Raw genomic sequence first — 21,223 nt, 5'->3', positions numbered from 1 at the left:
CTGCTCCCTGTTGGGTCCCCAGAGCCCGCAGGTGTTTCAGCACCACAAGTACAGGTAACACAGGCACGGCCTCACTGGCGTCCCACACTCACCCATGTATTTCCCATGTACAGGCAACACAGGCACGACCTCACTGGCGTCCCACACACTCACATGTATTCCCCATGTACAGACAACACAGGCACGGCCTCACTGGCGTCCCACACTCACCCATGTATTCCCCATGTACAGACAACACAGGCACGACCTCACTGGCGTCCCACACTCACCCATGTATTCCCCATGTACAGACAACACAGGCACGACCTCACTGGCGTCCCACACTCACCCATGTATTCCCCATGTACAGACAACACAGGCACGACCTCACTGGCGTCCCACACACTCACATGTATTCCCCATGTACAGACAACACAGGCACGGCCTCACTGGCATCCCACACTCACCCATGTATTCCCCATGTACAGACAACACAGGCACGGCCTCACTGGCGTCCCACACACTCACATGTATTCCCCATGTACAGACAACACAGGCACGGCCTCACTGGCGTCCCACACTCACCCATGTATTCCCCATGTACAGGCAACACAGGCACGGCCTCACTGGCGTCCCACACTCACCCATGTATTCCCCATGTACAGGCAACACAGGCACGGCCTCACTGGCGTCCCACACTCTCACATGTATTCCGCATGTACAGACAACACAGGCACGACCTCTCTGGCGTCCCACACACTCACATGTATTTCCCATGTACAGGCAACACAGGCACGGCCTCACTGGCGTCCCACACACTCACCCATGTATTCCCCATGTACAGACAACACAGGCACGACCTCACTGGCGTCCCACACTCACCCATGTATTCCCCATGTACAGACAACACAGGCACGACCTCACTGGCGTCCCACACACTCACATGTATTCCCCATGTACAGACAACACAGGCACGGCCTCACTGGCGTCCCACACACTCACATGTATTCCCCATGTACAGACAACACAGGCACGACCTCTCTGGCGTCCCACACACTCACATGTATTTCCCATGTACAGGCAACACAGGCACGGCCTCACTGGCGTCCCACACACTCACCCATGTATTCCCCATGTACAGACAACACAGGCACGGCCTCACTGGCGTCCCACATACTCACATGTATTCCCCATGTACAGACAACACAGGCACGGCCTCACTGGCGTCCCACACACTCACATGTATTCCCCATGTACAGACAACACAGGCACGACCTCACTGGCGTCCCACACACTCACATGTATTCCCCATGTACAGACAACACAGGCACGACCTCACTGGCGTCCCACACACTCACATGTATTTCCCATGTACAGACAACACAGGCACGGCCTCACTGGCGTCCCACACTCACCCATGTATTCCCGGTTGCTCTTCAGAGCTTTCTTCACGTCTTCTTCACTGCTGAGGTCCACAAAGACACACCCTGAGAGAGGACAGTGACAAGGAGAGTCACAGGCAGAGCAGGAAAACCTGGCTGTATGGAGATGTGGGTCCCGGGAGTGAACGCCATGGTGGTGCAATGCTAGCTTTGGAGGGGTTCCATCGTTTACGCTGTGGGGCACGCATTTAACGACACAAAGATGCGCTGCATCCTTTTATGTTTCGTTGGTTTAACTCTGCGAAGCTGTGTTACTTTTTCTGCCTAAAACACCCGATTGTTCTAATAAAGAGCTAAATGGCCAATAGCAAGGCAGGAGAAAGGATAGACGGGGCTGGGTGGAGAGAATAAACAGGAGGAGAAATCTAGGGAAGAAAGCAAAGAAGGGAGGAGTGAGGAAAGGAGAGGAGGAAGCAAGGGGCCATGGAGTAAGAAGGAAAGGGTGAGATACAGAATAAAGAAAGTCCAGAAGCAAAGCACAGCTAAAGAGAAACAGGGTGATTCAGGTTAGAAAAGCTGGCTAGAAACAAGCCAAGCTACGGCCGGGCATGAGTAGAGAATAAGTCTCCCTGTATTTATTTAAGTGAGAGCTGGGTGTGAAAAAAAACAAACAAAACAAAAATCCTGACTACACCGCATGGCCTTCCTGCCCGCCAGCCCCACTCTGCTCCTGAACATTCCCTAGAGCAGTGTGGGTGGAGGCAGTGCTGTGACTCAGTTTGGCTTGGTCAGGGCCACCTCCACGGCCACTGTCCTTGGAGCTCAGATCCAGGCCTGGAATCTTTGCTGACCCTGTGAGGCAGCAGAGCAGGGCCACCCTCTCTTAGAATAGTTAAGTTACATGCCCGATGTCACATGGGGATTGCCACAACCTGGCCCAAAGAACAAAGGTTTTCCACATGAAATCTGAGGAAGTCCTTTCTGTTCTCTGTTCTGTTCTCTGCAGAGACATCACCGACCCACCATGCGTCTCCCAGAGACAGTGGCTCACTCCCTGCCAGACCAGCTAAGGGACCCCTCCATGCACGGCTGAGTCCCACTCCCCAGCTCTTTCCCAGCCCTGCTTGCTGCCCTGGAGGGACTGTGCTCTGGGCTGGTCTTGACTGACAGCTCGGACACACTGCCTCCGGCTCCCTGCCCAGTCTATAAAGCAAGGCACCGCCCTCACCACAGACCAATGCTGCCACAGTTCTCAAGGAGTGGGCAAGGCAGCCCTCGGTGTTAGCTCCTGGGCTCCTATGCTGCGAAGCTGGGATGGAGCCCCTTTAACCCCCACTGCCCTCTTCAGGATTAAACATGAGAACTGGCTTGGTACAAGATGTGATAAAGCCAAGAGGGGCATTGGGGCAATGATGGAGGAAGGTCATTGGCTAATAAAGGAACTGCCTTGGCCCATTTTATTGGTTAGAGGATAGGTGGGAGGAGTAAACAGAACAGAACGCTGGGAGGAAGAGGAAGTGAGGTCAGTCTCGACAGCTTTCCTCTCCGGAGCAGACGCCTGAGAGAGACGCCATGCCCCGCTCCCGTGATGAAGCTCTGACCCAGGATGGACATAGGCTAGAATCTTCCGGGTAAGCGCACCTTGGGGTGCTACACACAGATGATTAGAAATGGGCTAAATTAATATGTGAGAATTAGCCTAGAAGAGAATGGGCCAAGCAGTGTTTAAAAGGATACAGTGTCCGTGTAATTATTTCGGGGCATAAGCTAGCCGGGCAGGCGGCTGGGGTGCTGGGAACGCAGCCCCGCCGCCCATATTACTACATATGGCGCCATACGTGATGGACTAAATCCACTTAAAAAACCTGAGAAGGCTTAAAAATAAGGGAGAGAGAGTTTAACACAGATTTTTGCTGTTTGTTGGTGGCGTGCTGTAGAGAGATTTCCTGATTCGGCAACAGTAGCAGAAAAAACGCTGTGTAATTTTAATGCGCGACTTCCTGGGGCTGTGCCGCCATTGCGATCTCTGTCTGGCTCCCGCGGGAGACAGAGCTTTTGAATAGAGCATTTGGAGTAAAGTGCTACGATTTGTTTGATGGCAACTAGACTCGCTGTGTTCTTGAGTCTACTCTGCTTGCTAGAGGCAAGCAAGCGCCTCATCTAAGAGAGGCTTCCTGACTCAGCTTTAGCTGCAAAACCCTGCAGCTCATTAAGAGGTCCTGCTACGAAACACTTAAACGGTGTTGACGAAAAGCTGAACGCATGCTTTTCGGTTTTCAGCCATAGCAGGAAAAAAGCTGCGCCGTTTAAAAATGCCGGCTTTCTGGGCCATCCTGCCAGGGCAAACTCTGACTGTTTGAGCCAGGAGGGACGGCTACCGAGAGAGGACTTGAGTGTTGTCTGTTGTAGCTCGCTGGCTGGCAGGGACCTTGAAACGCCATAGAGGCTATAAACATGGCTACAGCCTGTATATCCGCCATGAGGGTGGAAAGCTAAGGAATGGACTGGATCTAGCTGGCAAAGCCACGCCTTTAATCCTACTGACATTGCTTGGTAAATTAAAGACTCATGTGGTCAGAAAAAGAGAGATATACAGTAAAGAGAGATTCAAAGACAAAGAAAATTTCTAAATGGTTTGAAGTGTGTTAAAAATATATGCAGACTAAAATTTAAAGTTCTTAAAGTAACAAAAAAAAAAGGAAGAGAGTTGTTGTGTGTGGTACACACCTTTAATCCCAACACTTTGTAGGCAGAGGGAGATAGACCTCTGTGACTTCAAGGTGTGGTAGCACACGCCTTTAATCCCAATGCCTGGGAGGCAGAGACAGGCAGATCTCTGAGAGTTCAAAGACAGCCTGGTCTACAGAGTTATTTCAGGTCAAAGATACAGAGAACCTGTCTCAAAAAGCAAAAAGTTAAAAGTAAAAATAAACGAAATAGAGGTTAAAACAAAGCTGTACAAAGATGGAAAATACACAGAGAATTTTGATACTGTATGCTATTATGCTCTCTTTGAATTATTTGAATGCTGAGGAAGGAGCAACAGCTGCTAAAAGATATTTATTTATAAATGCTGCTGAACTAATCCAACATAGATATTTTGAATTTGGATCTAAGGATATGATACTTTGGAAAGGAGTTTCTTATTTTGTTTTCACAGAGGATGAGACGCTGTTCATTTCTTCTATTCCGATTTGGTATGATGGACCACGCCCTCCTGAAGGGTTGGTGTGAACGCCTTCAAAAAATTGCTTCGCTCAACTGCCAACTGAGATGAAACTAGCACACAGGTTATACCATGAAAGACCTAATTAACAATGCCCCCATTCAGCAGGAAGCAGTTTGGAGAGAAATAACTGCGCCCATATTCCCAAAAAATGTTTATAAATGTTCTTTTACATTTAAAGGGGGATATGATATAGATATGAATAATTTACATTAGTATAGATTTTGCTTTATTGATAGAGATTTAAGGTCAATTTTGTTATATATATAAGTGTTTCTGATTTTGATTAAGGTATTGTGATTGTGTAGTTCATTTAAATATGTACTGTATAATTAAGAAATATAGGTTGTTAATGGATAATCATCGATAATAGTAAAGCTTGTAGTCATGTTAGTTAGATTTTCTGGATATATAGAGATATATTTTAGATAGACATTCTTCATGTTTTCAAAGATTACAGAATAGGACATTTAATGTTTTAATAACTGAGGACTTTTCATGACAATGAGACACTCTGCTCCTGGCAGCACCAATGTACTTCAAGAGGAAGATGGGCATCGAAGAGGCACCTTATGGAGTTTGATAGCCATTTGGGCAAGAAACTGCTCTTGCCTGGACTATTGCATAAACTGGACACAGAGAACCCACAGAGAGGACTACTGAACTTGCCTAAGGTGAGATGATCTTTTGGGGTTCCTGATTCATGAAAGAGTCTGCGAGACATTCTGCAGGACACAACAGATAGTGACTGAACTGACTTTGAATTTTCCTGCTTTATGGAAATGTCTGCTGGATACCATGGGCCTGAAGGCTGAAGATGGATGCCCCAATGGTACAGAGGAACCTTGGGTGACTGTCCAGGCAGCGAGATGTCTCTGTCATTTCTAGAGTTTTAAAAGTTGCTTTTTTCTTGTTTGCTTAGGTAGTATTGTATCTTTCTGGAGTCTTTGATGGAGTTAAGAATAGTTAGTTATAGTTATAGTTTTCCTTAGTTATGAAAAAGATTATTGTAACTTTTACTTGATAACTGCTTTGTTATATGTAATTTTCCTATGTTAAAGCCTTTATTTTTTTTGTTTAAACCGAAAAAGGGGAAATGATGGAGGAAGGTCATTGGCTAATAAAGGAACTGCCTTGGCCCATTTTATTGGTTAGAGGATAGGTGGGAGGAGTAAACAGAACAGAACGCTGGGAGGAAGAGGAAGTGAGGTCAGTCTTGACAGCTTTCCTCTCGGGAGCAGACGCCTGAGAGAGACGCCATGACCCGCTCCCGGGATGAAGCTCTGACACAGGATGGACATAGGCTAGAATCTTCCCGGTAAGCGCACCTTGGGGTGCTACACACAGATGATTAGAAATGGGCTAAATTAATATGTGAGAATTAGGCAGAGGCGGAGCGGCGCGGCGGCGGCCAGACGCGGCGGAGCAACACCGCATACAGGAAGAGGCTTTCGGGGACCGGCGCAGCGGCAGACCCAAGCGGCGGAGACAGGCGTGAATAAGGAGAGCAGATCGCCCTACTACAATTGAATCAAAGAGCAGGGAAACCTGATCCGATTTTTAAAGGACCCATTGGATAGGATCAATAGGAGGAGATGGGCAGGCGCCAAGGCAAGAATTCACCCAATAATCCGAAAAACAACATGAAAACATCAGAACCCAATGATCTTACAACAGAAGTATTTGAACAACCTAACACAGAAGAAGTGGAAAAAATCGACTTTATGAAGATAATAGAGTCCCTTAAACAACATGTAAAAAATGCCCTTATAGAAATGGATGAGAAGTATAACAAAAAGTTTGAAGAAATGAGTAAATACGTACATGATACCCTGGGAAACCAAGAAAAAACCATCAAACAGGTAATGGAAACAGTTCAAGAATTGAAAACTGAAATGAAGGCAAAGAAGAAAATACAAACTGAGGACCAGCTGGATATGGAAAATCTAGGCCAACGAGCAGAGTCTACAGAAACAAGCATAATCAATAGAATACAAGAGCTAGAAGAAAGACTCTCAGATGCTGAGGACACCATAGAGAAAATAAACGAACAGATCAAAGAAAACAGCAAAGCCAACAAATTCTCAACACAAAACATTCAGGAACTATGGGACACAATAAAAAAACCAAACCTAAGAATAATAGGAATAGAAGAAGGAAAAGAGTCACAGCTCAAAGGCCCAGAAAATATTTTCAACAAAATTATGGAAGAAAACTTTCCCAACTTAAAGAAAGATATTCATTTAAATATTCTAGAAGCATACAGAACACCAAACAGACTGGATCAAAGAAAAACATCTCCTCGCCATATAATAATCAAAACACAAAATATACAGGTTAAAGAAAGAATATTAAGAGCTGCAAAAGAAAAAGGGCAAGTAACTTATAAAGGTAAACCGATCAGACTTACACCTGACTTCTCGATGGAAACTATGAAAGCCAGAAGGTCCTGGATAGAAGTTCTGCAGAAGCTAAGAGACCATGGATGCAAACCCAAACTACTATACCCAGCCAAGCTATCGTTCACTATCAACGGAGAAAACAAGACATTCCAGGATAAGAACAAATTTAAACAATACGTAGCCACAAATCCAGCCCTACAGAAAGTAATAGAAGGAAAATCGCAACCCAAGGAATCCAACACTGCCAACACTGCCTACAATAACCCAGGCATCTAATGACCCTTCACGAGCACATCTCAAAGAAGGGAGACACACAATCTCTACTACCAAAAGCAATAAGAATAACAGGAGTAAACAACCACTGGTCATTAATATCACTTAATATTAATGGGCTCAATTCACCTATAAAAAGGCACAGGCTAAAAGATTGGATACGAAAACAGGATCCAACATTCTGTTGTTTGCAAGAAACACATCTCAACCACAAAGACAGGCACCTACTCAGAGTAAAGGGTTGGGAAATGGTCTTTCAAGCAAATGGTCCTAAGAAAAAAGCAGGTGTGGCCATACTAATTTCTAACAAAACTGACTTCAAACTAAAATCAATCAGAAGAGACCGAGATGGTCACTTTATACTCATAACAGGAACAATTCATCAGGAGGACGTCTCAATCCTGAATATATACGCCTCCAATATAAAAGCACCTACTTATGTAAAAGAAATATTACTAGAACTCAAGGCAGACATCAAACCACACACACTAGTAGTAGGAGACTTCAACACACCTCTCTCTCCAAGGGACAGGTCAATCAGACAGAAACCTAATAGAGAATTAAGAGAATTATTGGAGGTAATGAAGCAAATGGACTTAACAGACATCTATAGAACATTCGACCCAAATAGGAAAGAATATACCTTCTTCTCTGCAGCTCATGGAACCTTCTCAAAAATTGACCACATACTTGGTAACAAAGGAAACCTCCACAGATACAAAAAAATATCAGTGTCCACCTGTGTCTTATCAGATCATCACGGATTAAAGTTAGAAGGCAACAACCACGCTGCCCCCAAAAAACCGACAAACTCATGGAAACTGAACAGTCAACTACTGAACCACACCTGGGTCAAGGAAGAAATCAAGAAAGAAATTAATGTCTTCCTTGAATTTAATGAAAAGAAAGGGACAACATACTCAAACCTATGGGACACAATGAAAGCAGTGCTAAGAGGAAAGTTCATAGCACTAAGTGCCCACTTAAAGAAAACGGAGAATGCATACATTGGGGACTTAACAACACACCTGAAAGCTCTAGAAAAAAAAGAAGCAGACGCGCCCAGGAGAAGTAGAAGACTGGAAATAATAAAACTGAGGGCTGAAATCAACAAAATAGAAACACAGAAAACAGTCCAAAGAATCAATGAAACAAAAAGCTGGTTCTTGGAGAAAATCAACAAGATCGACAAACCCCTATCCAAACTAATTAAATGACAGAGAGAGAACACGCAAATAAATAAGATCAGAAATGAAAAGGGGGACATAACCACAGACACAGAGGAAATTCAGAGAATCATTAGATCTTACTACAAAAGCCTGTATGCCACAAAACTGGAAAATACAAAAGAAATGGACATTTTTTTAAATAAGTATCATATACCAAAGCTAAACCAAGACCAGGTGAATGATCTAAATAGACCGGTTTCTCGCGAAGAATTAGAAATGGTTATCAAAAATCTCCCTTCAAAAAAAAGCCCAGGACCAGATGGTTTCAATGCAGAATTCTACCAGAACTTCCAAGAAGAACTAATACCTATACTCCTTAATGTATTTCACAATATAGAATCAGAAGAGTCATTGCCAAATTCCTTTTATGAAGCTACAGTTACCCTGATGCCAAAACCACACAAAGACCCAACCAAGAAAGAGAATTACAGACCGATCTCACTCATGAACATCGACGCAAAAATTTTCAATAAAATACTGGCAAACCGAATCCAAGAACACATAAGAAAAATTATCCATTATGATCAAGTAGGCTTCATCCCAGAGATGCAGGGCTGGTTCAACATACGCAAATCTATCAATGTAATCCACCATATAAATAAACTGAAAGAAAAAAACCATATGATCATTTCACTAGATGTGGAAAAAGCATTCGACAAAATTCAACACCCCTTTATGATAAAGGTCTTGGAGAGAATAGGGATACAAGGGTCCTACCTAAATATAATAAAAGCTATTTACAGCAAGCCAACAGCTAACATTAAATTAAACGGAGAAAAACTCAAAGCCATCCCACTAAAATCAGGAACACGACAAGGATGTCCACTCTCTCCATACCTCTTCAATATAGTGCTTGAAATTCTAGCAATAGCAATAAGACAACATAAGGAGATCAAGGGGATTCGTATTGGAAAGGAAGAAGTTAAGCTTTCGTTATTTGCAGATGATATGATAGTGTACATAAGCGACCCCAAAAATTCTACCAAAGAACTCCTATAGCTGATAAACAGCTTTAGTAATGTGGCAGGATACAAGATCAACTCCAAAAAATCAGTTGCCTTCCTATACACTAAGGATAAGGAAGCAGAGAGGGAAATCAGAGAAGCATCACCTTTCACGATAGCCACAAATAGCATAAAATACCTTGGAGTAACCCTGACCAAGGAAGTGAAAGATCTACTTGACAAGAACTACAAGTCTTTGAAGAAAGAAATTGAAGAAGACACCAGAAAATGGAAAGACCTCCCTTGCTCTTGGATTGGGAGGATCAACATAGTAAAAATGGCAATTCTACCAAAAGCAATCTATAGATTCAATGCAATCCCCATCAAAATCCCATCAAAATTCTTCACAGATCTGGAGAAGACAATAATCAACTTTATATGGAAAAACAAAAAACCCAGGATAGCCAAAACAATCTTATACAATAAAGGATTGTCTGGAGGCATTACCATCCCTGACTTCAAACTCTATTACAGAGCTACAGTATTGAAAACAGCTTGGTATTGGCATAAAAACAGAGAAGTCGACCAATGGAATCGAATAGAAGACCCTGACATTAACCCACAAACCTATGAACACCTGATCTTCGATAAAGGAGCTAAAAGTATACAATGGAAAAAAGAGAGCATCTTCAACAAATGGTGCTGGCAAAACTGGATGTCAATCTGTAGAAGAATGAAAATAGATCCATATCTATCACCATGCACAAAACTCAAATCCAAATGGATTAAAGACCTCAATATCAGTCCGAACACACTGAACCTGATAGAAGAGAAAGTGGGAAGTACTCTACAGCACATGGGCACAGGAGACCACTTCCTATGTATAAACCCAGCAGCACAGACACTAAGGGCATCATTGAATAAATGGGACTTCCTGAGGCTGAGAAGCTTCTGTAAAGCAAAGGACACTGTCACTAAGACAAAAAGACAACCCACTGACTGGGAGAAGATCTTCACCAACCCTGCAACTGACAAAGGTTTGATCTCCAAAATATATAAAGAACTCAAGAAACTAGACCGTAAAAGGCTAATCAACCCAATTATAAAATGGGGCAGTGAGCTGAACAGAGAATTCTCAACAGAAGAAGTTCAAATGGCCAAAAGATACTTAAGGTCATGCTCAACTTCCTTAGCGATCAGGGAAATGCAAATCAAGACAACTTTAAGATACCACCTTACACCTGTCAGAATGGCTAAAATAAAAAACACCAATGATAGCCTTTGCTGGAGAGGTTGTGGAGAAAGGGGTACACTCACCCATTGCTGGTGGGAATGCAAACTTGTGCAACCACTCTGGAAAGCAGTGTTTCGGTTTCTCAGGAAATTCGGGATCAACCTACCCCTGGATCCAGCAATACCACTCTTGGGAATATACCCAAGAGAGGCCCTATCATACAACAAAAGTATATGCTCAACTATGTTCATGGCAGCATTGTTTGTAATAGCCAGAACCTGGAAACAACCTAGATGCCCTTCAACGGAAGAATGGATGAAGAAAGTATGGAATATATACATATTAGAGTATTACTCAGCAGTAAAAAACAAGGACTTCTTGAATTTTGCATACCAATGGATGGAAATAGAAAACACTATCCTGAGTGAGGTAAGCCAGACCCAAAAAGAGGAACATGGGATGTACTCACTCATATTTGGTTTCTAGCCATAAATAAAGGACATTGAGCTTATAATTCATGTTCCTAGAGAAGCTAAATAAGGTGAATCCAAAGACAAACACATAGGCATCCTCAGGAATATTAACCTTCATCAGGCGATGAAAGGAGACAGAGACAGAGACCCACACGGGAGCACCGGACAGAAATCTCAAGGTCCAAATCAGGAGCAGAAGGAGAGAGAGCACGAGCAAGGAACTCAGGACCACAAGGGGTGCACCCACACACTAAGACAATGGAGATGTTCTATTGGGATCTCACCAAGGCCAGCTGGCCTAGGTCTGAAAAAGCATGGGATAAATCCGGACTAGCTGAACATAGCGGACAATGAGGAATACTGAGAATTCTAGAACAATTGCAGTGGGTTTTTGATCCTACTGCACGTACTGGCTTTGTGGGAGCCTAGGCAGTTTGAATGCTCACCTTACGAGACCTGGATAGAGGTGGGCAGTCCATGGGCTTCCCACAGGTCAGGGAACCCTGATTGCTCTTCAAGCAGATGAGGGAGGGGGACTTGATCGGGGGAGGGGGAGGGAAATGGGAAGCGGTTGTGGGGACGAGGCAGAAATCCTTAATAAATAAATAAATTTAAAAAAGAAAAAAAAATATGTGAGAATTAGCCTAGAAGAGAATGGGCCAAGCAGTGTTTAAATGAATACAGTTTGTGTGTTGTTATTTCGGCCATAAGCTAGCAGGCGGCTGGGGTGTTGGGGACGCAGCCCCGCCGCCCTTATTACTATAGGGCAAGACATGGGACAGTGACCTAACTGTCCCTAATGCATGGGCACTTTATCCCTCAGTGGGATAAAAGGGCCCAGGTGGCCTTTTCCTGCCAAGGACCCTCACAGCCTGCAGGCTGTGGATTCCCACACCACAGGGCCTTGGTGAGGTTCTGTGAGATGCAGCTACATTCCTGTTGCTGCATCTCCCATAGTCTCCTGGACCGGCCAGTAGGTAGGCCCCACAGGTGCCAGTCTACCCCAGCTCCAAGTATGGTCAATCACCAGACTCTTTGCCTTAGGACTGCCCAATACAGTGCTCTGAGACCAGGAGACCCTGGGAAGACATGGCCCAAGGCCATGCCACATATACTCAGCAAGGCAGAACTGTCCTCTGTCAGACATGCCTATGAGCAGGTCAGTCAACCCTGGGCCCAGCATCTACCAGTGGGGCATGTGAGCCTGCCAGGGTAGTGGAGCAGAGAGGGAGGGAGACAGAGGGCAAGGAATCTGTGTACAGGGCCACCAGACGCAGGGCTAGGAGACCCTTCTATGCAGATGAACTATGCCGAACTGAGGGCAACAGATGGCAAAAAAGAAATGGGTGTCCCCAGGGCAGCCCGTGGCCAGCAGTCTCGGGGCTGTGCGGCAGGGCAGCCTCTGCCTCACCTGTTTTGTTCCCGTGGGCGTTTCTCATTATTCGAATGGCCGTTGGCTTCAGGGGCGCCAGGAACTCCGTAACGTTTTTCTGGGAGAAAAAGAAATGTGTTTTCCCTTCTGTCTTCACTTTTTACCAGTGAAACACTTCACTGAACCATTACCGATCAGCAACTGGACAGTGACAATTCTCTGACACTTTCTCTTAGGGTTCCAAGCACCTGACAACCTTATCAGGGACGTAGCTTAGTGGCCATGTGCTTGCCCCCAGTTCTCAAAACAAGAGAAGTAAACACCTGACAACTGACCTCATCGTGTCTGTTAAGTTAGCAGTAACATCATGATCTGATTTAGTTTTCTTTATCCTGGGGCTTGAAGGGAGATCCAAGCACTCTGACCCGAGCTGTCTCTCCATCCCTGTGCCCCCTTGCTTTTAGACAGTGAGCCTGTCCACCCTGGCCCTCCCCTCCGGGATGTGATTCAGCAGCCTCCACACCCACTTCTAGCTCACGGTTTCGCCTCATCCTGGCACCCCCCCCCCATCCTCTCTGTATCCTGTCTTCCGTGAACACACACCTCAGTGACATTGAAGGGGGCTCCCCGGAGCTTCACGGTGTAAGGGGTGGTGGGTTCCTTCTTGCCGACTGGTTTCTCTACCTGAGTAATGACAGAGGAAAAAGGGTTGTGGTGAGTACCTGAACCCACATGGCAGGCTGTGGCACACTGGCGCTAGAAGGGGCACCTGCAGCTGGGGAGGCTGGACGACTCCACGAGAATCCGTGACTGTTATGAGCTGAGCCCAGATGGATAGGGACAGGCAGCTGCGGGGCCTTCACTACACCCGAGATGAGGGCTGCACGCAGAGCCTGGCGAGCCGTCGGTCCACAGACAGAGGCCTTGGCCCCAGGGAAAATGAGGCATACCCCAGAGGCTGAGCTTGTCCTGTGCCACATACTGCCCAGCACATTCCAGAGCTAGGCTGGGCAGTACAACCCCACAGGTGTGCTGAGATCATGCCCAGAGTTCTGGAGTTCCAACAGCTCCAAAGAACCTCTGCTCTTGGTCTCTCTGAAGCTCAAAGGCCTATCCTGGGCTGCTGAGTACCCGACTTCCTTCATCACATGGACCCCAAGGGCCTCCCTGGCTCCAGCTGAAGGATGCATGCATGGTGACTACACCACAGTCATCCTCTGGAAACTGAATGGCCCAATCCAGGCACTGCAGGGAAACATGCCATGAGGCAAGGTGGAGATTAGAGGCCTGAGGGGTGGATGCATCTCACCCAGGGGGACAGGCTCTGAGGGTCAGTGCTGGGATGTGAATTCCAAACTGCCACATGTCCTGGACAGGGCCTGTTGGTTTGAACTGGCAGCAATGAAGTGAAGAGCAGGGCAGGAGATGGGATGGTCCTGGGGAGGAGATGTGGTCCCACCCAAGTGTCCACGTGTCCTGTCTCTGCAGCACAGAGGACCTTCTAGTGGGAGATTAGGGGAGGGAGCATCCTTAAGGTCTCAGTCATCTTTGAAATCTCAGCTTCAGAGTCTCGGCCCCACCATCTGCCAGTCACCACCATGGGTGAGCCACTGCACCTCCTGAGCCCCACTTCCTCACCTGTGCGGAGGAGAATCAGTGATTTGCTGGGGACATTACCCAGCATGCAGTGAGCCCTCCCCGACCTCATCTGAATGACATGCTTCCTTACATCTATCTATCTAAATACGTGGCAAGACCCACCCAGCTCATGGACACCCCCCAACTCCAGCAACAGGTGGCCTTCCCACTCCAGCTCATCAACACCCCCAACTCCAGCAACAGGTACTCCCCCAACTCCATCTCATCGTCACCCCACAACTCCAGCAACAGGCGGCCTCCCCACTCCAGCTCAGGGACCTAGGCTGTAAAGACATCCTGTGGCTGAGTGGCCTTCCCTCCCAGGCAGGTCCCCAGGGAGGGGGCTGCAGTGACCCTGCGTGACCAGGCCGTCTCTCCGTCAGCTCTCACAGCGGAACACGCACCTTGTCAGTGGAGGCTGCCCAACTCGTACTCTTCTGCGGGGCTGGGGAGGAAGGGGAGCCCTCCTCCTTCTCTTCCTCCTTCTCGCTGCCCTCATCACAGTTCACTGCCTCATCCTCGCTGTCCTCTTCATCCTCGGAGGACACCTCAGTCCGCCGCACCATCTTGGACTTCAGGTAGTCCATGTCGGACAGTTCCTTCTGCGTGGCTGCCTTTGTCTGCAGGCCTTGCTCATCTGGGGACACAGAGGGTCAGCGGCCTTAGTGAGCAGAGACAAAATGCCCGCCACAGCCATGGCCCTCACACAAATCCACTCTGATCAACACCTGGCGCTGAATCAGATCACACGTGACTTTGCATGTCTTCCCATTCTGCCCACAACACACAGAGATGTGTGGCTCCTTTCCAGCCCCTCCTCCCTGATAAGATTTAGTCATGTATGTGTCTGTGTGTGGATGTGAGACCATGAGTGCAGTGCCCACGGGTGCCAGCTGGGGGCAGCAGATCCCCTTGGGCTGGAGTTTCAGGCCAATGTGAGCCACTGTGTGGATGCTGGGAACTGAACTCAGATCTGGATGAGGAGTTAAGTGCTCTCAACTGCTGAGTCGATCACCCCCAGCTCCCCAAGATCCCCCCTTTACGTTAATCTTTAAACAATATTAAAGTAATACACACAACACAGCTCATAGTAGAGACTACTGTAATCTCCTGGTTCAGCAAACTCCACAAGAGTACGGATTACAGTCCTTGTCAGACACTAGGCTTCTGCACGTGTCTGTGATGCACGCCTGCCACTTTGTCCTTTACTCTTGGTGTCCTTGGTGAACAGTACAGTTTACACTAAAGTACAGAGGACACCTGGTGTGACATACTCCGATGGCAAGAGCTGGGGGAGAGGAAGCAGGAAAGGGAAGCCTGCTTGAGCAGAGGAGGGATGGCATCCCTTACACTGTAGTTTGTGTGACCCCCTGAGCACACCGTGGGGCTACACCTCTGTTCAGCACCCTCCAGTGGGTTTCCAGTGCTCAGGGTGGAGTTCCAACTCCTTTCTTTGGCTCCCTCTGCCTTAACCCGAAACCAGGCTGTACCTCTCCAGCTCCAGGGCCCTCCCTTCCTCTGAGCCTCTCCAAGGCTGCTCCCCACTTCCCCTGCCTCCCCGCCCTCAGTCCCACATTCCTCAGCCCAGCAGACTTAACCAGGCTGAGCTGAGTTAGTCCCACATTCTCACCGATAAACCAGAACAGCTCTTAGAGTGGACCGTAGGACTTAGGGCCTACGCTCTGTGCTGACTGGCTACTTAGCAGTCACAGCAGGGCCCATGAGGACAAGACACCCTACCACTATCCCGTAGCGCAGCAGGCGCCCTTCTGGGAAGCTTTCCCACAGGCTGTCACCACACCTGCTCAGCTGGGAACCACTTGTCTCCGTCCCTCTGCTCTTACTGCGAAGCCCACGCTACAGGTACGGGGATCCTTGGGGCCTTTTCTCACTGCTGTGTCCACAGTCCCCAAAGCTGTGCTGGCACACTGTATATGCTCGGTGAATACTGGCTAAGTCAAGTGACCAGATTGGCTTGGGGGAGACACACCTGTGGGTGGGCTGCCCATCCCACAGGTGGCTGGAGGGAAGCACCCTTTCCTGCAGCCCTTGTCACCAGAAAGTGTCACACAAAGAGTCCTATGTATGCTTGTGCCAAGTATATTGTCCTTGTGCCCATTCGGTCAGGGCAAGGCAAAGGCTCACGTGTACCTGGGGTGTACGCTCACCTTCAGGTTCCTCTCCAGTCGGCTCCTCCTCACTCTCCTGTCCTGAGTCTGAGTCGGAGTCAAAGTTCAGATAGTCACTCGCTGGCTTGGTCTTTGCACTCGGGAGCTCGGTGTTCAGAGCATCGTTTGCCCACGTGGCCACCTGGGCCCTCTTCTGGTGAATCGACAGGAACTCCTGGAACTCGGCATCTTCCTTCAGCTGCGGCAGTCAGCAGGGGAGAGGCAGGAAAGAGAGAGGTGAGGCAGAGGCTCTCCAGCCCTCTACCGTCTCTCTCAGTATTCACACCCACCCACCTCCAACCACAGAACACTCACCTTCTCCAGGTCACTGGGCACCTTTTTCTTTTTGTCATCCTGAAAGTGGAAGGCAGACAGAGTCATGGCAATGATGAAGGTGGGAAGATGAAGTGCACTGCCCTGGGCATGCCCACTTTCCAAAACCATCCGAAAGATACTTTCCACTCCCTCCCAGCCAGAGACCACCCTGCCAACACCAGGCACAGGGCTGGGCACACCACCTGCATACTTTTTTAGTGTCTGAGGGAATGGAGTCTTGTGATGACTGCTTGGGCTGGCTGGGCTTCTGGGCATGTTTGCTCCAGGCTCGGGGTTTCGTTGGGTCTCCAAAGGACTTGCAGAATTCCACCTGTATGGGGAAAAGAGCTGGCTTCCACAGCTGCTGCGACACCCAGACACGTGTATGCCCCCTTCAGCTCCAGGGGGGGTGGCTTTCCCAGAATGCAGTGGTCACTGACTTGCTGAGTGCATTAAAACGATCCACCCAACCTAGACATAGTCCTCCAAAAAGTCATTCTGGCCACTGCCATTCAGAGTACTAGCTCTGTCTCCCATGCTCTCCAGTAGGTGACAGGAAATGATGCTGTCCCCTCTGCTCATACCAAAAGGTTAAGACAGAGACTGGGGGGCCCAGGAAGCAGGTGACGACAGAGCGAAGACAGAACTTGGGGCACATGGGGATTGGAAATCCACATTCACCCCCTAGGCTAACAAAGGATGTCGGGGGGGGGGCAGCACCTGCCAGGCACAGGGCAACAGCAAATGGTGGCTGTCAGGGTGACGACAGGAGTGCAGAAGAACGCCAGGGACCGTGTATGAACTGATGTGGCGCTCAGCCCTGTCACCTCGGGTACACTTTCAGAGGCAGCTTTGGGGGGACACGCCCATGAGCCACCCCCAGACAGTCCAGGCTGTTACCAGGTAGCAAACCACTTTATCCCAGTGACATGCCTTTAGAAGTGACTGATTCTATCAATTCTACCATAATCATAAAGTGTTCAGGGTACAAAGGTCGAATAACAGAGAAGAGTACAACGAAAGTCAAAAGCTTTAACTCTGGAGAGGGAACAGTTAGCGGATTCTCAGGAAATGATGCTTGGGCTCTTGAGAACTTGGGTAGTCCTGAGGTAAGGCAAACTCTCCACGGCAGGCAGGATGAGACTCTCTGACTCACCGTGATCCGGGATGTGTCAATAAAACTCCGGTTGAAATGGCTCAGTGCTGCCTGCGCCTCCTCCTCCGACTTGAAGCCTATAAAGCCGAACTTGCGGAACTTGCCATCTTTGGTAAACTTAAGGCTGCAGTCAGTCAGTGTGCCAAAGGCGGAAAACAGCTGCCGGAACCGCTCCTCCTTCATCTAGGGGGAGAAGGAGCATGATGAGGAGCCGGGGATCCCCAGAGCAAAGAGACAGACAAGCTGGACGCCTAGAGGACCTGGAGGTCACCCTGCAGGTGAAAAGATGGCAACATGGAGCCTGACGCCAGCTGAGTACCACAAGCAGGTTACCACTTCTTTAGTGAGGGAATGAGACCCCAGGGCACCTCAAGTGCGCTCTTTCTTATTTATCCTGAGCCCTGTGAGGTCCATATCAGTTACAGCATCCATCTGTGGCTGAGGCTTTTCTAAATAAACAGACAAGGGAAGTTGTGTAAATGTTTACTAACCGTGGGAGGGAAGAATGGAACCCATTAAAGACAACCACACCCTGATCCCCAGCACCTGGGGCTGCACTGTGGCTCACTGCAAAGAAGAGTATGTAGCCCTCACTGGGCTCTAACTAGAGATCCATCTGCCTCCCTTCCCAGTCCCAACAGAAATGCTCCACCACACCCCGGTATTTCAAAAGGGACATTTCAGATGTGCAGACGTGTTTAAACCCTGGTGATGAAGCTAGGGATGGTGATGTGCACTTTTAATTCTATGACTCTGGAGGCTTAGGAGGTAGATTTCTTAAATTTCACGCCAGCCTGATCTACATGTCAAGTTCCAGGACAGCTACGGCTACTAACCAGACCCTTTCTCTAAAAAGAAAAGAATCCTGAGATGAAGCTGTGTATGGTGAGGCAGAGGCAGGAGGATGGCAAATTCAAGGTCAGCCTGGGCTACAAACTAAGGTTCTGTTTGTCTGTCTCTTTCTTTCATTTTGTTTTTCAAGACAGGGTTTCTCTGCATAGCCTTGGCTGGGCTGTCCTAGAACTTACTACCACTGCCTAAGACTGTGGTTCAAAACCAAAATCCCAATGGGGTAGAGCATCCTGGATCTCTCTTCTGGTACTCCAATGCCATCAGTGAGGTCGAAGGCTCAGAGTGAGGAAGACTAGATGGTGGGAGAGAATCAGAAGATGGGGTGACAGAAGCAAATCAGAGCCACAGAGGACAATGGACAGCATATGCTGAAGAACCTTAAGAAGATCTGCTGGCAGCCATGGTGTGTCATGTCGAAAGGTTAGACACCCCCGCCAGCTGTCAGGGCCTGACAACACCTTGACATTAGGCTCCCTGACTTCTGAGATGATAAAAATAAAAAAACAAAATACCGCTGGGCGGTGGTGGCACACGCCTTTAATCCCAGCACTCGGGAGACAGAGGCAGGTGGATCTCTGTGAGTTCGAGGCCAGCCTGGTCTACAAGAGCTAGTTCCAGGACAGGCTCCAAAGCTACAGAGAAATCCAGTCTCGAACAAAACAAAAAAACAAACAAATAAAAAACCAATGTTGTTTCAACCACTTATCAAGGAAGTGATGGGAAATTAACATGTTATTACTATAATGTGGCTAAAATGTCCCACAGTGTAGACAGCTGGATGCTTTAATCTCAACAGGCCAGACTTCCAGGTGTGGCTCGAGGGCAGTGGTTCTCAATGTGCCGGTTGCAACCCCCTTTGTGGGATGTGTATCAGATATCCTGCACATCACATGTTTACATTACAATTTACAATAGTAGCAAGATGATAGTTATGAACGAGCAACAAAATAATTTTATGGTGTGTGTGTGTGGCGGGGGGGGGGGGGGGGGGGGGGGGGGGGGGGGCTTTTGCCAGAACATGAGGAACTGTATTAAAGGGCTGCAGCTTTAGGAAGGCTGAGAACCACTGCTCTAGGGGCATGTGGCCCCAACAACAGCCAAAACGAATTCATTTATTTATTTGTTTGCTTATTTAATTTTGCCATATCTTGCTATGTAACCCAGGTTGGCCTCTCGCTTGCCATCCTATTGAAAGCTGACAATGGGTGTGTGCCACCACACTTGGCTTTGAAACAAGTCTGGAGCTGAGCTTGCTCCGTGATAGTGGAACAGTAAGTGTTCTGGTCTGCTTCCTGCTGTTGCCATCCACAGCAAGACCAAAAGCAACTTAGGGAGGACAACGGCTTATTTGGCTTACAGGTCCCAGTCACACATCCAGGGAAGCCAAAGCAGGAACTGAGGCAGAGACCACGGAGGAACTCTGCAGACTTTACTTGCTCAGCTAGCATTTTTATGCTACCCAGAGGTGACACCACCCACAGCGGGCTAGGCCCTCCCACGTCAATCACCCATCAACGTCTCACAGACTTGTCCACCGGGCAATCACATGGAAGCAATTCATCAACTGAAATTCCCTCTTTCTAAGTGACTCCGACTTGTGTTAAGTTGACCAAAATTAACCGCCACCACAAGGAAGGGTCCTCTGAGTGGCCACCTGGTCGCCTGTCACCACATACGCGCGCTGGTTTCCTCCTTGACCCCGCACGGCACGCAGTTACCGAATGCCTGCTACCGGGTGCCAGTCCTGCTCAGACTTAAGAACCCCACCATCCTCCCGCCTCATTCACTTCCGGACCCCTCCCACGGCTCCTGCTCACCCCATTAGGGAGGTTCTTCACGATCAGTCGCGACATGGCTCCCAGGTCCTCCAAGCTTCTGATTCACGCACCCCGCCACACCGACTTCCCACAACTTTCACGCCACCTCACTGGGCGCCGCCATCTTTGGTGCGTCACGTGCCCCCCCGCCAGATTCCGCCCGGAAGTGGGCGTGGCCTCACTGAAGCGTCTCCAGGGAAGTCCCGCCCTCAGGAAGGGAAGGAGCCCTGAGAGCTTTCTGCGCAGGCGCAGTTTCTCCTCCGAGTCCTGGCGATGACAATGCTCGGTAAGGCCGGCAGGGGGCGCTGGTGCCGAAAGCCCGTAGGGTGACTGAGAAAGAGTAGGAATTTTTGCTTAAGAAAGACTTTTTTTTTTTTTTTCCGGCTGGTGGTGCTCACACTGCACCCGAGTGGCAGAGGTTGGCGGAGCTCGAAGCAAGTGTTGTCTACAGAGAGAATTCTCTGGCTGTTACACAGAAAAACCCTGTTTCAAAAGAAAAAACAAAACAAACCCTTTTTACAAATTCATTTGTTTATTGCGCATATATGTGTGTATATGAATACATATGTGTATATGTATATGTGTGTATGTGTCTGTGTGTATGTGCACATATTCCAGGGTTCACATGTGACCGCCGGAGGACAGCTTAGCAGAAGGTCTCGGAGATCAAAGTCAGATGGTCAAGCTGGGCAGCAAAGCCCCTTAACGGGCTGAGCCATCTCAGCAGCCCCCTTGCTTCCTTTTTATATAGAGAAACTGCCAA

General features: G+C 48.1%; 1 protein-coding gene across 1 annotated transcript in view; it reads right to left on the bottom strand.

Annotated features, from left to right (window-relative positions):
- Rbm19 (RNA binding motif protein 19) overlaps positions 1 to 20,598 on the bottom strand; it is a 94,242-nt gene extending 73,644 nt beyond the window's left edge. Inside the window, exons 1-9 of the mRNA XM_041649132.1 lie at positions 20,461 to 20,598; positions 17,792 to 17,974; positions 16,847 to 16,966; positions 16,636 to 16,674; positions 16,321 to 16,519; positions 14,557 to 14,789; positions 13,118 to 13,198; positions 12,554 to 12,632; positions 1,395 to 1,466 (exon numbers count right to left, since the gene is read on the bottom strand). Coding sequence (XP_041505066.1) covers positions 1,395 to 1,466; positions 12,554 to 12,632; positions 13,118 to 13,198; positions 14,557 to 14,789; positions 16,321 to 16,519; positions 16,636 to 16,674; positions 16,847 to 16,966; positions 17,792 to 17,974; positions 20,461 to 20,496 — 1,042 coding nt within the window. The 5' untranslated portion in view covers positions 20,497 to 20,598. The remainder of the gene's footprint in view (positions 1 to 1,394; positions 1,467 to 12,553; positions 12,633 to 13,117; positions 13,199 to 14,556; positions 14,790 to 16,320; positions 16,520 to 16,635; positions 16,675 to 16,846; positions 16,967 to 17,791; positions 17,975 to 20,460) is intronic.
- Positions 20,599 to 21,223: the final 625 nt, after the last annotated feature.

Source organism: Microtus oregoni, unplaced genomic scaffold (genome assembly GCF_018167655.1).
Source record: "Microtus oregoni isolate MIOR12 unplaced genomic scaffold, Mior012 000003F_ref0000135, whole genome shotgun sequence".
NCBI lineage: Eukaryota > Metazoa > Chordata > Mammalia > Rodentia > Cricetidae > Microtus > Microtus oregoni.
The sequence above is the reverse complement of the archived record's forward strand: the minus strand, read 5'-3'. Positions and strand labels throughout refer to the sequence as shown.